General features: G+C 40.3%; 1 protein-coding gene and 1 long non-coding RNA gene across 3 annotated transcripts; one reads left to right on the top strand and one right to left on the bottom strand.

Annotated features, from left to right (window-relative positions):
* Positions 1–328: 328 nt before the first annotated feature.
* Positions 329–4,049, bottom strand: LOC135335582 (uncharacterized). The gene is made up of 3 exons (XR_010394543.1): positions 3,859–4,049; positions 712–1,053; positions 329–541 (listed from the first exon to the last, which is right to left on the bottom strand). It is a non-coding gene; the product is annotated as an uncharacterized LOC135335582 (long non-coding RNA).
* On the top strand, positions 4,044–19,112 carry LOC135335580 (uncharacterized). Of its 2 annotated transcripts, XM_064531108.1 has the most exons (16): positions 4,044–4,058; positions 4,779–4,897; positions 5,921–5,979; positions 6,347–6,447; positions 6,962–7,064; positions 7,298–7,361; positions 7,959–8,059; positions 10,247–10,460; positions 10,566–10,672; positions 10,807–11,014; positions 11,091–11,191; positions 13,049–13,256; positions 14,059–16,640; positions 16,836–17,067; positions 17,450–17,571; positions 18,828–19,112. In XM_064531108.1, the coding sequence occupies exons 1-16, from the start codon at positions 4,054–4,056 to the stop codon at positions 18,996–18,998; spliced, it is 4,497 nt and encodes a 1,498-aa protein (XP_064387178.1). In that variant the 5' UTR covers positions 4,044–4,053; the 3' UTR covers positions 18,999–19,112. The 2 variants fall into 2 exon arrangements, with proteins under 2 accessions (XP_064387178.1, XP_064387177.1); XM_064531107.1 differs by lacking the exon at positions 4,044–4,058 and having other exon boundaries at positions 4,644–4,897.
* The last annotated feature ends 256 nt before the right edge of the window (positions 19,113–19,368 follow it).

Below are 19,368 nucleotides of genomic sequence, written 5' to 3'. Positions count from 1 at the left end.
GCTGCCAGCTGAATCCTTAGGGGCAATACTTTATTTCATTGGTGATAACTTGAGTCTTTTGGTGAATCGATATGAGAATGATGTCTCAAGTGAGCTTGTTGCAACAAATATTGCCAGCACAGTGTGCACTAGGTTAGCTTGTGTTATTTTTCTTTTGGCGCCTCAGATAAGCCATGTTTAAATGAGGAAATCGACAAGAATGACAATGAGCGTGACAAAAAGTTTTGGTTTACAGCTATTGACATGATTACGGTGATATTGAAAGTTGATGTACTCTACTCATCAATATTGGCTTTGAGCAATACATCTGACAAGTGCAGCGATACTAGTTTTGGACTGAGTATCTCGTTCTTACTTCTGTGTATTTTACTAGGCTGGTTGTACATGTTCATTAGAATTGGTGTATCATACAAAGACAAGAACCCAGCAATTAAATACAAAAGGTTGACCGAAGTGTTTTTCTTCTGTGTAGTTTGCATGTGCTATCCCATCCATATCATCATGAACAACAGCCTCCCTATCGATTGTGGTTTTGGTTGCTCTGAGGTTGTGGAAAACATGCGAGTTAGTACACCAAATTGCAATGCGACCACAGTCAATATTAACATGCCTTGCTGTGACCAATTGACTAAGAGCATAGTTAGATTTGTAGTTACTTTTCTCAACTTTACAGCCTTATCCATCGCTTCAATCGTCTTTACTGCTGCTTACCTCGAGAAATGGGTTGATGAATCTCCTTTACGAGAAAATCGGACTGCTCCAGAATGCGGCCAAGGTGGTTACCGTAGTAGACGAGAAAAACTGCAACTGTACAAACCTTTATTTTGGCTTGGCAAAATAGTTACTTAGCTATTAGTATATTATAATTATATGAATCCTATAGAGAAGACAGATAATTATTAAAGGAATAATTTTGACATACGTACACGTAACTATAACAGTCATTCAAAGTCACGTTCAGGGTTTGTCAGTTTTGGGTGTACCTCACTGATTTCTTGACACACGTTCATCCCCTGATAACCCAGCCGAAAAATCGGTGTTTGTTGTCTATGGCTGTGTGTGTGTGTTGTGGGTGGGTGTGTGTGCATGTGCAAGTCTGCAACTCGCTAATCCTATTGACCATGCATGCATTCAAGTGAAAGATTTCGAGTGGCATGCCTAACCAGAGTCAGTGAATAGTCTATTTTACATACAGATGGATTTGTATTGAATCCCTGTAACATGTTCCCAAAAATAAGAATGTAACGCTAAGGAAGCTACCCCCATTTTTGCAAAACGTGGTCACTTTTTGGCTCAAAATGGACTTGACTCATGAAGAGCCCGATTCATGTATCCAGTGTTTCAATGTCAGTTTCGTACTGTCTGTTCAATTTTTCAAATTAGTTTTAGCAGTTTCACTAGTATAATTTATTAGTGTTAGATATTATCCGGAAAACACACATAAATCACCAAAGTGTTATGGTGAATGAATTAACAATTAAGCTATCCCCTTTTTTGATTAAGGAATTTGGATATATAGATCTACCAAGTAATTTGAGCCCAGTTGTGCAACTTGTTGCTGCATGGGGAATGAATGTGTTGCTACTTAAAAGCTCATGATGCAGTAGACAGGTCTGCAGTTGCAGTAGTGTGGACTTTAAACATTGTTGATCATGCTCCTGTAGATTATCCCATTGTCATTTCTTAGCAAGAGGACTGCTGTGACTATTAGATATTGACCTAAGTATAATTATTAGTTAACAGATTCAGTCTGCTGCAGTTCACCATTATGTGACGACAGTTCACTTGGCAGTGGTACTTGCTAACTATAAAAATATAATGTCGATTTGTGCATGGTTGTTAATCTGTTCCCAAACGGACCGGACCATAATTATACTGATCCATAATTATTATTTGTGTATTTGAATTCATTATGAATTGTCTTTACATACCTTATTAAACACATTTGGCTAGAGTGCAATGAAGGGGAGTAGTTTCCAGTCTATAATTTGTAGTAACATAACCTCATAATAGTATAATCCCCAAATAAAGGACACTTCCAAATAATAGACAAAACCTCCTGCACTAACTTGTCCATTATTCAGAGGTTGCACTGTAGCTAATTTACGTTCTAATTTGTCTGTCCTTAAATTAATTTGTATCAGAGAGACGCATTACTATAACACCGAAAAGTGTTTTGTTGTAATGCTCAATGGAGGCCTGGTTCAGGAAGGGGTATCCGAGCTGACCAGACATGGTAGAGGTTTTAAGAGACCGTGGGGCTGGTGGAGAGAGGGGCCCTAGCCAACAATTTATTGAGAGGAAATTTATGAACACTTACTACTTATATAATTGTCACTGTAGTGAACCTTTTTTTTTACTTAATTGTTGCAAGATATCGAATAAGTTTGATGTGTTGATAACTTCAAGTAATGAGTAATTTATTTGTCGTTCATTTCTTGAAACAAGTTAATTGTAGGGTCCATGCCATTAAAACTACTAACTTGTTGCATGTGTGAAGGCTATATAAACGCAGCGCTGTGGCACCCAGGTGAGTAGACTCAAGTGTCACAAACAAACAAACAAACAAACCAATGGGCTACTATACCCGTGACCGCCCACGCGCGCCTTGGGTAGCAAACACAATGTTTCAGGCCTCAAATGTCCCTCTCTTGGATTGACAATAATATATATACCGTATATCTTCTAATTTATCGGACAGCAAAAAATAATTATTTTGGAAATTGTCCGGGTATAATTGGAACAGAGCATGCGAAGTGTCCGGAATAATTAGAACAAGCAAGCAGCTGCATGCGAGCTAGCTAAGTTTAATAGAACAAGGTACGACTGAATAGTTGCACTAACTATCTAAAACTAGCTACTCAAAGCTATCTAACTGCAGCACTCCAAGTCTTACTTGCCGTCTGGTAACTCAACTTTTCAAGATATTATTGTCCGGATATTTAGAACAAATGTAATATTAAAGTACTGGAGTGTCCGTTGTATTAGAACAACGAAAATTGCCCAAAAGAGTGTCCGGGGTAATTAGAAGTGTCCGATAAATTAGAAGATATACGGTAATACATTGACAATAATTATGTAGCCTTTGAAATCCCATCTGATGAATTTGTTCAAGTGTTGCATGATATAGCCACAGTCACTGGCTGACAGTGAGTCAGCACTATATTGGGGCAAAAGAAGAAAATTAATGTAATTTTTGTGCATGACAGTATTGATCGGCACATGCATCAAGAAACAGACGAAATGTTTACTCACGTCCAAGGAAAATTACCCGCTGCATGGGTAGTCTCATGGATCAGCCCCCTCCTTAGCCTCGAGACCAGGCCGATTAAAATACGGCCTGGTCTCTATTACATGGGTTGATAGTGCACATGCGCGAACTGAGTTACCCAGAATCTGGGTAACTCGTTATACTTTAGTAAACCTTTGTAAAATTATACCGTAAACTAGTTTGTTTACTGGTTTCTTTCCGTATTAATTTTCAAATATTTGTCTCCTGTGAAGCTGTGGCTTATGCTCTCTATTACGTTGTCGATTTGTTCTAGCGCTATCAGATTAAAGCATTTTTCACGTGCTTGGTTACACTTCTGTTTGCATCTAGTTGTGAAACCGCATGCAGTGTATGCTGTGGTCTACACGTCATCAAGTCGGTTAACACCCACTTGAGAATAACAATAATTCATAGCAGTGTTATATAATGCAGCAGGACAAATCCCGGATAGGCTTGCAACGGGACGGTCGGGCCACGCCCAACTAGAGACTACCCGCGCCGCTGGGCTAGCCCATAGCTGTGAGATTCATGTTGACTCAGTCAGTCAGCTAGCTAGACTCCCTATAAGGCTAAGGTAAGGCACTTACCAGTGCAGTTGCAGCAACTCAGAGTCAGCCAATAGTCTTTTCATTTGTCTTTCAGAGCAGTACTAAAAATACCGCAGACTGACAGAAAGTTCACAAGTGTTGAGTTAGGGGGCGGCTGATGTTTGAGACTAATTGACGCCCACCTAGCCAACCTAGCCCACAGGAAGTGTCCAGACACATGGCACTACTAATTACATGTACTATAGGCTCTCCTTTTCTGTTCTTTATCACAGTCGTTCAATAAGATAAAATACTGTATTATTCGTTCAATGAGATAAAATACGGTATTAATTGGAGGAATAAAGAAAGAAATAGACGTAGAGTTAGAAGGGCGGTAGAAGGGTGAAAATGAGCGTGGGCATACTGAGCTAGAGATGTTGGACTGCCCACACAGAGGTCTACGAATAAAACTTTGCCTGCAGCAAGCTGGACATGGACTTGGAACTGGAAGTTTGCAAGCACTATAGAGCTAGCTATACCTTAGGCTTAGCTAGATGATCTACTAGTCTAGATTGTGTGTTTAGATTCTATCACTATTACCTTTTCTTGTGTCTTTCTACATGCTATAGTAGAATAGCTTAGTCATCATTATCATATAGCAGGTAGCTACTGCCACCAGAGCTGGCCACGCTGGTTCTCTGATCTGACTTGCAGCACAGCTTGGTGGTTGTCTCAGTGCAGTACAGTACAGTACAGTCTTACTCTGAATGCGTGGGAGAATACCTTACGTCACCATTGTGGGCTACATATCGCCCACGTTCATAAAAATCCTTGTGGATCACGCGATTTCCCAAACCAGGCCTTACTTTTCTTAACTGTACGCCCATTTCTTTCTTTGCTGCCTCACTATGTCTTTCTTGGATGAACAGTGACAACAGTAAGAAAAAGTAAGGCCTGGGAACGAGGCTATTTTACATGTATGCGTTGGAGATGGCGTTGAGAGTGAAGGAAATTAGTGCAAATATTCGCGATGTCTACGACCAAGGAGATCGAGAGGCCCTCTCTGAGAATTGTTTCTTTGTGAAAGTTTCCTTTGAAGGTAGGCCTAGCTAAATATAATTATAATCTACGTATTTGCATGTGCATGTATGTGTATGTATGTACTATGTATAAATTGTTTGCTGCGCTAATGATGGAATCAATCAGGTAAAGCTTGCTTATTGTTTATTGCAGTAATGTTGCGAGACTATGAAGAAATGCCGTAATTTACAGGGCCAGAAAAATTTATTCTACTTTTGAGTAGCGCATCTTTTAGAACATTAAAAATTTGCGTTCAGTCCAGCTGGCGTCTAAATTATGGTGGCGCTTATGTTTTGCAGCTAATACAGTATGGACATCTTAGAGAAAATGGGCGCGGTCTAGCTTCGTTTCACTTGCTAGCTAGCTGACTTGTGAACAACATTCATTAACTGCATGCATGCATATCGCATGTATACAGAAGTGTGGTAGAGATGCAGGATGATTGTCTTGATGACTCAAACAGAAGTGCCAGAAAAAATAATTACAGCAACAGCATAGGCACTTCTTTTAGGGCCTCAAAAATTATACTGATGCTGACGTGGCACTTAAATCATAGTGGCGCTGTAATTACATTAATTACGGTAGTCTATTTAATCAACAAAATCATTTAAATGTTCAAGTGGCACCATGCAATGGCGTATAAAAGAGAAGAAGACATACAACTCACTATTAACGAGGTTAGCGAGCCCCACCCATCTGTCCTGCCGTTGCCAACAAGTGTCTAGCTTCTCTTTGGCCGTGTAGAAAATTTGTTTACTTATACCGCATAATATAGCGGGTAATTTTTGTACAAACTGCCAATTAAATATTTCGTATTCATATTCGTACAACTCATCAATCTATTGCGGTAGAATAGCAGTTTTAATTTTCATGATGCTCTACAATACGAAAAATACGAAAATTTTCACTGTACGAGAATAACCCGTTTCCTATATAATATTATGTGGGTTAAATTTTTGTATTAGCTATACCTGGAGTATACATTAAGAGGAGTATCCAAATGTACCAGTTGTAGTAGTGTAAACCGCATAATTATACACAGGGGAAGAGAGACAGACGGCCGTAATATCGTCTACCCTACCTACATGTAAGTGGAATGAGGTGAGCGGTTATGTATGAATTATCAGTATAATCTTAGGAATTCGAACTTTAACTAGATAAGATAGATTTGATAACCTCGAAACTGAAACTGTTTCTATAAGATTGCTTAGATCCCACTTGTGTGTGTTTAGCAGGGAATTTATGAGCCATAATCTCATAGTTTCCCAGGGAATTATAAGCACATATAACACATAGATACCTCATGCCCATGTACTATCTATAACATAAACTAATAGAACGTTTAACAAATGCAATGTATATGCATTATATATACCTGCAATAATTATACACATTTATTTTTTCATGAGACTATGAGGGAGTGTCCATTTTTTGCTACAATACAGTTTGACTTCCTTTTGTAATGCAGGAATTAGTATTTCCACTGAAGGAACCCTTGCAGACCAGCGGTGCCCAATCACTCAAGCTTGACTTGTATCGTCAATTTAGTGTGGGAGCAAAGAAGAGTCCGTGAGTGTTGTGATTAAGAATGTTTGGTATTGCTCAGTACATTGTGTATATACGTGCATGTATATAGTATACAATTTATGTGTAATGGGTATCCACGTATAGGACATACCACACTTTCGAGGAGGATATACGGAGTGTAGTATATCCGGATACACTGTAAAAATGAAGTGTGCTGGCTGAGTACACTTTATTTTTTACAGTGTATATATCATGTGACAGCAGCACTAGAGGACCTCCCCCATAATGCAAGAAGATGCATATACTGCAAAAAAAAGCGAGACTATGCCATTGACCTATTGAGGCTTAGCCATTTTGTTGGAGAGCAGAGCAGCTTCTGTGATTTGGCCATCGCTTTGGGGTCTTATGGCTTCTTTCTGTTTGCTGACTTTCTTGGACAAATGAAAAACACCTTGAAACCTGTATCTTAATGCTCTATGCATGTATATTCTACAGCTCTTGACACCAATTAATGAGATTAATTTGTAAGTATTATTTTTGACTACAATTTCTACAGGTTTTTAGGCACATTGGATGTATCTCTTGGTCGTCTCAGAAATGGCAGGTACCGATCCCCACCATATATGCGCTTAAAGAACAAGAAGGGAAGGTCACTGAAGGTATACAATTGTCTCACAGTGCATGCTTATATAGGGTGTTGGTACTATAATTATTGGAGCTAATGCTCATGCAGCTAAGTGAGTATAAAGTGTTCCCTAGCTGATCATCATAATTATAACACATTAAAAAAATTTGCTGATAAAAATAATAATTTACTTCGGACAATCTGTATTTTAGTCACATGTTCTCAACACTCACTCATGCATTTCATACCCCCTCCTACCCCATGCAGTCTTCAGCCAGCGTAACAGTAGAGTACGATCCCCCTCCCAGTGTTGCCAAGGAGATATATGATGGTATACAGTATAATTATGCATTTACACAAAGAGTCCTGCAATAATTATTATTTACTTTGAACTTTACCCTGGAGTATAACAAGGTTGTATACAATTTGTAGATACATGCACTACCGTATAGCGCAAAATTTTCGAGGCACTTATATTTCGTGGAATGCATGGCCTCTAAAAACATTTTGTTGCACAATGTTCGCGGAATGACTGCTTACCGGAAGCCACGCCTTTAATCTTTGCACGTTATAGCTAATTTATTTTTCGTGGACTTTATTTTCGTGTATAGGATTGCTAACTCACGAAATTAGCGAAAATTAAGCCCCTCAAAAATGTCACACTATACGGTATGTGCATGTGCACATATACCGTACTTATAAGCGGGTAATTTTCGTGGGGTAAAAATTTCGTTCAACTCGAAACCGGTGATTTTCATGAGTAAGAATTGTGTTTGATTTCACTGCTTGCACTGCATTGCATGTGTTCCGGTAAGCCACGCCTACATTTTTGTGGGGAGAACAATATTTTTCCCCACAAAATTACCTGCTATAGGGTACATAAATTTACTTTTTATAACACTTTGCATTGTCCGCCATGCATTTATAGGGTCCCTCACACTAAGAGAGATGAAAACTGCCTTGTGGGATGCTCGTGCTAAATGGATGAGTCTGGGGAATGTGTTGAGTTTACCAATCGAAACACTACAGGTGATTGAAGGGCATGCATGCAGACTCCCATCAGCACTCTCTATAATTATGGCTGCATACATGTACTCTGTAAGTATATATACCGTAGAGCGGGTAATTTTCGTGGGGTAAAAAATTCGTTCAACTCAAAAACAGTGATTTTTATGAGTAAAATTCATTGCCTGCTGCATTGCATTACATGCTTTCCGGTAAGCCACGCCTACATTTTCGTAGGGGAAAATTTCGTGGAGGTTAGCTTGCCAACGAAAATAACGAATTTACTCCACGAAAATTACCCGCTACATAATAAGCAGGAGTGCATGCATGAAGGGGAGTAACAACTTCAATACTATATACACCATTATACATTGTTGTCTGATCATGCAATCACAACATTTGTGTAGTAATGTAATTAACTGTGTGGGTTGACATGACCATAATATGTATGGCTAGACAGGCAGGCTACAATGAGACCTCATGTGCTTGCGCAATCTATATGTAATGAACCGCACTGTTTTGAGCCACTTGAGATGTGGGAGTTTTACACATAAAATTATAGTGTAATTATATGGACGGCAATCAATGGGTTTAAATGGGCTGCTGCTTATTCCACTTTATGCACTCTTGATAGTGATAAAGATCGAGTTAGCATGATACCGAAAATATACAGGCACAAGCATACGGGCAAAGCTCCGAGGGCAAGTTACCTGTATTATACCGTATTTACTTGATTAAACGCTCTCCTTGGATTAAACGCCCATGGTAAAAGCTGCATGTCTTTGTCAATAAATGCCCATCTTAAATAATAAATATGGGGTGCATAGATGCCAACTGCTAACTTTTTAGGGTACTAACTTATTAGCTTCTGCTATTTTATTGTATCCTGGCTTTGCCGAATTGTTAAAAAAAAAAAGAAAAAAAAAACTGTCCCGGAACTCCTGAGACAGTCCCAGATTTAGAGGGTCTGTCCTGTGTTCCGTCCGGAAATTGCTATATATTTACCTGAAATGTCCCGGATTTTCAAGATTGCTGCTCCTGAGCTGGGATAATACAGTCCAAAGAAGCTCAAAAACACTGAAGCTATGGCTTGAAAGCTTAAATCATGAACAGAATTCAGTTTCTGCACTATGGCTGTCTGTCTACCACTACGATCAAACAATGTTTTGCAGTTTTGTGGGTGGGGCTCTCCAGCATGATTAACTGAGCATGCATGGCAGAAATAATAAATCTCCACAAGTGTTTTTACAAAATGGGGCTAAACCCCCTCCATTTTTTTGTCCCGGAAATTTTTCTTTGCATGGAGGTTGGCACCTATGTGGGTGGTTAGAGTTGAAGTAGCACGTGGAACCATGCAGTTGCAAGCATGCATGGCAACATAGAATATAGATACTATTTATGATGGCCAAGAGCACAGAGGGAGAAACACTACTTAAGATTTAAGCTAAGAGCTGTGGCAGCAGCCAAGAATAGCATAATAACTGCTGCTGTGCAAGAGTTTGAAGTAGACATAACAATAAACGCCTGTTTCGAATAAGCACCCATCTCGTTTAAACGCCCCCTCTACAGATCTTGCTAGGAGATACACGCCCGGGCGTTTAATCAAGTAAATACAGTATAGCATAAAACACAATCAAAAAAATGCTATATGTGTTTTATATCACGACGGTCCTTTACCATAATCATGCCTCGAAGCTACGCGACCGTGTGTAACACGGAAGGGACTGTATGACTTAATTTCACCATTGTAACCTTTAGTATGAGTATAATTATGCTGAAAAAGGGAAGACTTTCTAAAGCACACATTTTCTCATGCAGGTCTTTCCATTATCATTTATTATACACTGCCATTTATATTCTATTGGTACCCTCTGAGCTTCTTTAAGTTTTTTTTGCCTTCTCTCATGCAGTATTCTTTTCTCTCCCATGCTCTTTCGGTTTAATCCGTATACGCTGTGAATATAACTGCGCAGTTTTATTTTACTTGTATCTTGTAAAGCTGCCTGTTTTTTCACTATAATTATGTATATGTACGTGCTCAATTCACTGAATATACCATGCATGCAGTTGCTTATAATTATGCCAGCTAATGAATGTTGCAAGACTTACAATTCTCTGTGCATGTCTATAGTATATACTTGGCCACTAATAAAACGCCAACCACATATACACATAATAGTATTATTTTAACGTATTTCCTTCTATATGCAGGTTATTAAGAAGGACCACCGCACTGTAGCAGACCGCTTCACTGCAATGCTTAGAGAATGGCTGATGAGTTCATCCAACCCCACCTGGTCTCAGCTGGTTCAAGCCCTGAGGTTACCGTCCCTAAACCATTCTGATATTGCTGCTGAGATCGAGGACAACTACATCAAGAGTGATGACTCCTCAGTGCAAGAAAGCAAGGACACAGAAAGCTCTAGTGAGTATGATAACACATGCATGCATGAATATTCTGAAAGTCCTGAAACCTGCCTTATTAATACTGTCGATGCACTGCAATATCACGACTTTACTGCACCTCCAGGGTTTTCTACACTTCAAGGGGCACGCATGGAAGCTGCCTTGTGGGATGCTCGTGCTAAGTGGTTTGAGCTGGGGCTTGCTTTGAATCTATCTGAGAAAACACTAGAGGTGATTGATCAATGCATGCTTGCATAGAGCTACGTACAGTTACCTATATGTATAGTAATAATTATGCTCTATTACCATCAGAACCAGACCACAAACCTATACATTCAGTTATTAATAATGTGTTTACCTTGCAGGCTATTCGTAAGAACCACACTGTCCTGGCAGATTACTTTACTGCAATGCTTGAAGAATGGTTCAAGTCATCACCCAACCCTACCTGGTCTGTTCTAGTTGACGCCCTGAGGTCATCGCTTGTTGGCTGTTCTGGCATTGCTTATGAAATTGAAGACAAATACATCAAAAGTTATGATTCGTCATTGCAAGAAAACAAGGATCCAATAAGTGAGTGATAGCAATCTGACAATTGTAATCGAGTATCTCTCCTTCTACTTTATCCTTTATTTGCGTGTGTTTCCAGGGTCCCTCACGCTAGTAATGATGAGAACTGCCTTGTGGGATTCTCGTTCTAAATGGTTTGACGTAGGGCTTGAGTTGGACTTACCATACAGAACACTACAGGTGATTGAAGGGCATACAGTTTCCCAGCACTATCTATATGGATACGTACTATATACTTGCATGTGTAATTACCCGAGGCCGTGCTGCGGCCAGCAGGTATAGTAGTCCGTTGGTTTGTTTGTTTGTGACATGTGAATCTACTCACCTGGGTGCCATGGCGCTGCGTTTACAACATGGATAGCCTTCACACAACAAGTTATTAGTTTTAAAAGTTGCAGCTTCGTTAACGCGTTGTCGAATAAAAGCTAAGAAGCTTGAAATTCCACGCTGGCTACATGGCCTCTAGCTAAAGGCGTCCTTTATTCGGGGCACGTATTTTACACCTGAAGTGATCCTGTACCAGGAACAATGGAAAAGGGTTTGTAGAATTTCACTGCTCATGTTACTTGCTACGTACAGCTTCCATGCTTTTAACTGCATTGAGGGTTAGCACTTTAGTGTTCTAGTTATAATTATGCGCAATGTATAATTATATTTATTTTCCTACCACAATATGCAATGTAAACAATTTTTAGAAATGGCTGGGCCAAAAAATGTGTAAACAAAAAAGAGGGTCATTATGCCTCGGTGCGCATGCGCAAGCGAGGTATACGGTAGTGTGTGTGTGTCTGTATCTGTGTAGACTGCTACAGCTGCTCAAGGATCAATAAAATGCAAGTAAGAGTTTCTATAGGCTTCTAGTCATGTTTACTTGGATTTTAATTCAAAATAATGCTTTGTTCTCGAGTTGATTGACGTTGTAACGGATTGGAGTTATGCTCTCGTCTCATTTCTTGTTTCCACGCTTTTTGGAGGTTTCCCTGGCCAATCCTATAGCAATTTTTCACATTGCAAATGTTTTTCTAGTCGGATACGTATAGACTTCAATGTAAAACATCACGTGAATCACTTCCATTTCCAATCCCTCTTCCTCTTTTATCTATGGTGAAACATTGCTAAAAAAAGCTACAAACAATCCTAATTACAAAACCAATATACCCACCCTCGCGAAAATAAGCCCATCTTGAATAAACGCCCATCCCCTCTTTTGCTTCGAAGTTCTTGCACAAGGGTTTAGTGAAGAAAGGAAGTTTTAGGTAGTAGCTAGTAAGACTATACTTCTTGCTGGACCAAGATCAGACATTATAACTTTTCCTGTATGGATCTGTTTGCCCCCTGAAGATGTATATGCAGGGAACAAGTAGTCCTATATGCTGAGAAAGGAAAACACAAGTCCAAGAAAGTTATCACACAGGCTAATTTTGCAGGTTACCTTGCCTTGGTTTTCTGAAACAAAGTACCTGATAGCTCTGCTCTGTAAGAGTATGACCTACCATCCTTTGAGAAGTTTCTGCTACATATACATCTAACATCAACAAATAGAGTCAGAGTCCACTTCTTCATGTTTATTCTCTTGTCATGCTTTAATCATGCATACTCATGCATTAGTTTATAACATTGTTGTTGTCAATAAAATATTCATACTATGTATTAAAATGAAAATACTAATAAAGAATTGTCATAGAGCAAAGTGTAAACCTCGATTTGAGGCCGCAGGTGGGCATATGTTCGAATGAAAACTCGCCGTTCGCGATTAAACGCCCAGTCCCCTAATAAGTCTAGATTTCTTGCAGAAAAGGGTGGGCGTATTTTCGCGAGGGTACTGTACTAGTTGTGTAAAAGCTAAAGTTACAAACGCTCTTGTCAATCCTATTGGTTGTGTAATAAATTGTGTTATGTGATGTATATAGCACAAAGATCCTACAAATTGTGAATGATTATTGTCAAGTTGTTTTTGTATTACCAGACATTTCATCATCTGCATCAGTGATATTATAATAGTTGCACATCTATTTTTCACTCTATATAAACATGCAGGCTATTAAGAAGGACCATCGTACCGTAGCAGATCGCTTCACTGCAATGCTTGGAAAATGGCGCACGTCCTCACCCAATCCCACCTGGTCTGATCTGGTTGAAGCCCTGGAGTCACCCGGCATTGAGCGCCATGACATTGCTGCTGAGATTAAGGACAAGTACATCAAGAGTGAAGACTCCTCAGTGCATGAAAGCAAGGACACAGCAGGTGAGAAGCTATAGTATTGCACACAATGTTTAATACGGCAATAAAACAACTGTTACATTCATGACTTACCGGATTATTAGCGCTTATTCGATTATAAGCTTATCTTTATTTTAAGCGCATGCTCAACTGCAAGCTTTTTATACTCGAATTGAAGCGCTTTCCAATTATGCGAAGGTTATTAGTGAATTGATTCAGCTAATTTTGTTTATCTATGAGCTATATAGTTAGCTTGTACAGTGCATAATAGCTATATAGCTGGTGATATCCATCTGTAAGGACTGTTACCTTGTCTGATCATGCTGAGAGAATGTGAGACATGGATGAGGTCCTTTTATTCCAAGTTCCTGGTCAATATGAATTAAATGATGTAAATGAACTGTAAAATGAATTGTAACATTATAGATCCAGTTAGGGTTGCCTGCTTGCCTTGCTTGCTCGCTTTCTAGCCAGCTTGCGAGTCAGCTCTCATCGCAAAGACATCCGGTTGCTGGGTGGGGCTCAAAATGACTGCATTATAGGCGCATTCTCGAATATAAGCGTATAGAGCTCTGCTATTGACCCTAAAAGCGCATGCGCTAATAATCCAGTTTCTACAGTATTGAGTTTGGCTGTCTTTAAGATGTAAATAATTTATGATGGCATATAACTTTAAATGTTGTATGCACTTTACATATGTCATCAACGAAGTTCATTCAGAAGTTTAATTATACCTCATATATAGCTATAATTATCTCTGCAGTTTTTTAAATGTATGTACGTATATTGTTGTCAAAAAAAGTTGTTCAACTCTTTTTACTTTCAGCCTCTGTTCAGGAGCAGTTGAAATACCTACACAAGCTGAACGAGTTGCTGAGAGATAAAAAGAACACCATCAACCTTCGCTACCTCAAACTGTACCTAATCGGCCTTTCAGGACTCGGTAAAACCACCTTCCGAAAACGTCTGCTGGGTCTCCTACCCAACCTGGCATCAATCCCACCACAAGACAGAAAACGCTGCAGCACTCTTCTTGCCGAGTGTAATCAAGTCCTGGCTGTGTCAAGTGACTCCAAATTGATTCTCAAAGCCTCCACAGATATTGACAAGGAAGCACAACTGATTTTTGCTTACTTGATTGGCTTTCAGCAAGTTCTAAATACTGCTGTTTCCAAAACTGTAGTTGAATCTGCTGATCCAACGAATGATCCCATTGATGATTCAAAGCCAAAAGAAGATTCTGAAACAAAACAAGTTTCCCAGGAAGGAACAAGCAAGCCAGCCAAACCAAAGGCTCCAGAAACCAAGGTCGACAAGATCGTTGAAAACCTTCGAGATATTGTCAAGCGAGGCAATTACATTGAACAGTTGGTAGGCAACGTTTTGCTCAACATCATTGACATAGGTGGACAGCCCGGCTTCATGGAGATGCTTCCATTTTTGAGCAAAGGCCCAGGGATGTTTCTCGCCTTTTTTCCGCTCGATAAAGACCTTGACGAACTCTATGAAGTTTCCTACGAACGTGACCAAGACAAAATCACTCCCTACGAAGCAAAGTACACAATTCGAGAGACGCTCTCCCAAATTCTTTCAGCCATCAGCCATCACGTCACAGTTGATTCGGATCTTGATTCCGTGGTTACCGATAAAGTTAAACAATTCCGAGATCTTCAGGCTGTCGTGAGTCTAGTGGGCACTTACCAAGACAAGTTGGAAGTTCAAGCCAATGCAGAAGTCGTTCAGGCAAAGCTCAAGGGGGATTACCCCGGTCTTGACGCAATCACCTTGGGAGCTGCGATACAGCTGATTCTGAAGGTGCAACAAGAAGTTGAATCTGAGCAGAAGAAGGTGGAGGATGTATTTTCTGTATTAGAGGCAGAGATTGGCAAGCAGCTTGAATTGGATTCCTTTTTAAAAGACATGGAGAAGCATATGGAGCAAAAAGCAAAAGTGAAGGCTGCTACTAAACCACAGCAGAAAACACAAGACAATACCAAAGAGCAAAACATAGTTGAATTTCTCGAAAAAACTCTACCCCCTGAAATTGAAAACAGATTGAAACAGAGCACACCCAAAGCTATTCAACTTTCCCTTCAGATGAAGCAATGTAACGAAACCCTCTCCAAGCTAGCAAGTGCAGTTGTTCATCAATTGAGCACAGATTCTACCATTCAAGCCGATACTGAGAAGCGTTTGCAGGAAAAACTCCAAGATAAGCACGAAGCCTTGTCCATCATCACCTCAAATTTTGGTGACGTCATCAACCACCCAGATAACAAGCACTTTTTCTCTGTGGACAACTTCAATGGCACAGATGCTGACATTGGTCCAATTCGTGAGCACCTTCAAACAGTGTTTGACTCATTTTTCGAAGATGCCGAACTCCCGATTCGCCCTGTACAGCTCCTTTTTGGGGTAATTCTGAGAAAAGAGTTTGAAATTGCGACGATGGAAGAGTGTATTCAGATTGGCAAAGCATTGAATATGGATGAAGCTGAAGTGAAATTCACCATTTGGTATTTGCACCATTGTGTGGGGGCTCTTCTCTACTACCCTGACATCGACGCTTACTTCAAAAACTGTGTCATCTGCTGCCCCAACGTTGTCTTCAACAGCATCAGTCTCTTGATTGTCGAATCTCTTCTATCTCTACACTCATCCGATAGGAAGTCTCGCTTCACCACCGCCGAGATCAAGAAATGGCAAGAATTTGGGCAATTTTCTAGTGCTACGATTAAACGCTGCTGTTCCAAGTCAAACAAGGCAAAAGTGAAGGAAGGTGATTTGATCCCGGTCGACAAGCTTGTGAAGTTGCTTGAGCATGTCAGTCTCCTTGCACCTATATTTGGTAAAGGTCCCCGGCCACTCTACTTCATGCCAGCTATCCTCGAGTGTGCCTCAAAGGAAGAGCTCTCAAATAGTCCAACCATCGACTCCAACACACCTTCTCCAATCAAGATCACCTTCAAGTCTGGCTATGTGCCCATTGGTGTCTTCTGTGCCATGATCAGCAAGTTGGTTTCCGAAGGACAAAAAGGAATTTTGGGGCTGAAATGGGATCTGCGAGAATCTCGAGTGATGAGAAATCTGGTCTCTTTTGAAGTCGATAGTGCCAAACACCACATCACGCTGGTAGCTCACGCCAACTGTTACGAGATTCGAATCAAAAGACATGAAGATTGTGACATGCATGATCTCTGCTCCTATGTGCTGACTACTGTTCTGTATGTGATGAGCGGAATTAGCAAGAAGATCGAGCCGATTACTGCATTCGATTGTCAGTGCCCAAAGCATCAAAAAGCTGAGGACGTGTGTCTGTGCAAGCTGGAAGGACGCAACCCCTTGTTTCGATGTGAGCACGGCCGTGTTGACAGTCTACCACCCCATCAGGAGTGCTGGTTTGCAATGGTATGAATAATTATAGCTTCTGATCAGTGTATGTACATGTGCATATTATACTGTATGCTAATTTAACGCTATAGTCCAGCAAAGGCATGTGTTAGGAGCATTTAATTGTTTGTCATGCCCCATGCATGCATGTACTGTGTTTTACATGTGTACATGTATGTACATGTTATTAAAATATGTGTGTTCTTTTTCTAGGAAGTTGAGCTGGATGAGGAAGCTGTTCTTTATGCCCTGCCATTTGCTGACCCTGATTCAAACCTCTCCTTTAGGTGGACCTGGAAAGGTAAAAAAGTGGCGTGTGGATCATTGGATAGCGAACTCACTATGGACAAAGTGACGAGGGATCATTGCGATGGGTTCTACACATGTGAAGTATCCAAGAACAAGCAGCTCTGCTTCAAAGTACACCACTGCTTGAGAAGTATCAGTAAGTATTGACAATTCTGTGTGAAGCATGCATGTTTTTTAATGTCCATTGCTTAATTATATGCATCGAGGCATAGCCGCACGAGGGATACGGTAAAGCTGACTGTGTGTGTGTGTGTGTGTGTGTGCACGCGTGCGTGCGTGCGTGTGTGTGTTGCGTGCGTGCGTGCGTGCGTGCGTGCGTGCGTGTGTGCTTGCGTGCATGCGTGTCTGTTCCAGCTGTAACTGCTCAACGGTTGCAATGCGACGAAAATCAACAGTTAATTGTATAATTATTATGCATCAGTGTACCTCTTATTTTGTTCTCGACATGTTTTTTTACAATAACTATTTGCAATTGGTTTGTATCCTTGATTTAAAGCAAACCATGCATTTTAATTCAGGTAAGGCCACAGCTACAGGTGGTGAAATAACTCTCAAGACTGTCAAAGATGCTACTTGGACTGTTCGTGCAAAGTGGGACCACCTGGCCATTAACTTGGATGTGGACGACGGAACTATTGAAGTGAGTATTGAACTAACTGTGTTACATATACGTATATCAGTGGTGGATCCAGGAAAAATGAAAGGGAGATTCAAACTAACGAGCGCGCAGCACCTATTTTTGGGGGGATTACGCCCACTTTCGGTCACACATTGTGCAGTAAGACTAGGGAAAGTCCCATTCTCAGCCAGGGGAAGTCCTATGATAGGCTTGCGTAGAGCTAGCTAGCTGCCACGAACAGTCAACTAGCTAGCCTATATATAGGCTAACCATTGATTTTGAACACTTCTTTGGCAGTTGTGATACATCAAAACAACAGGTACAATCATTGAATCAAAGTACAATAGCTACAAAAACTGATAAATAGCTATAGCTGGTAGCTGTAGTAAAGCCATAATAGCTAGACTGAAAGGGGGGATCTGTGGCACCCTGGGATCTCCCCCTGGATCCGCCACTGTATATGCAAGAGGAAGAGTACCCAACTCCATTAGACTGTACATAAACGACATTCTGTCTGACCTATGTCACTGATACTCACTATTGTAACTGCAACTAGTAGGAAAGGTAATGAATAAAATTAGTAACTACCGTATAAACGCCCGGCATTTATCTCCTGTTTAAACGAGATGGGCGCTTATTCGAAACGGATGTTTATTGTTATGTCTACTTCAAACTCTTGCACAGCAGCAGTTATTATACTATTCTTGGCTGCTGCCACAGCTCTCAGCTTATATCTTAAGTCGTAGGAGTGGTGTTTAATTCTCCCTCTGTGTCATCTCTCTTTTTAAATCTCTCTTTTTAATTGGCCATCATAACCTATTATTCTATGTTGCCACGCTTGCAACTGGTTCCACGTACTACTTCAGCTCCACCCACAGTGCCACGCCCCATACATGGGCGATTATTTAAGATGGGAATTTATTGACAAAGACAGCTTTTACCATGGGCGTTTAAACGAGATGGGTGTTTAATAAAGGAGGGCGTTTAATCGGTTCATTGCCTAAATGAATAACTAATCATTGCAAATTTGATTTCACAGCCGGTTATACAACAGCATGTGGTTATGACGTAGGTTGGATGCCTACTACGGTTTTAATTGGAGTTGCGTACTCTTCCTAATGAACTCTTGGTATTTGTAAATCAATAGGTTATAGCCTGCATTAGCCTGCATTGGTGCAAGCTTAACTAGCTTTGTAAAGTGTCAGTCTCCACTACACAATTCTATAATAATATGCATTCTTTTTCTGTCTATTATTATAGTTTTTTTTTATGTGCAGAGTGTACAAAGGTCCCACAATGGTCGTGTGGATGAGTGCTTTGTTGCAATGCTGAATGCCTGGTTCAGGAAGGGATCTCCGAGCTGGTTGGACATGGTGGAGGCTTTGAGAGGTCCCGGGGTGGAGAGGGGGGACCTAGCTGACGATATCGAGAAAGAATTTTTAGCTTGAACACGTTTAAAACTTTTTTAGTCAACCTTTGACAATTCATTCATTAGCCCCGGCCTCTATAATTATTTTTATTTTTGGACATGGTTATGCATCATTAGGTATTTTGTTCCAAGATGTCAAGTTGATATTATAGACGAGCTCAATCAGGTAGATAAATATTCATGTCATGCATGGCTGCAGATGCACATATTAAAATGGTATTGGGATAAAATTGTGATATATCCTACAGCTGTTGACCAATGAGATCAATTAGTGGTGACGTAAGTGCATGTGGTATTAACTGCGTCAGGTGAATTGATTGAGGGGATCATAATTGGTTAATTTACATTCTAATCTTTCTGCACTTAATTTGTTTTTTATGCAGAGTATC

This window comes from Halichondria panicea, chromosome 4 (assembly GCF_963675165.1).
Source record: "Halichondria panicea chromosome 4, odHalPani1.1, whole genome shotgun sequence".
In the NCBI taxonomy this organism is placed as follows: Eukaryota; Metazoa; Porifera; class Demospongiae; order Suberitida; family Halichondriidae; genus Halichondria; species Halichondria panicea.
The sequence above is the reverse complement of the archived record's forward strand: the minus strand, read 5'-3'. Positions and strand labels throughout refer to the sequence as shown.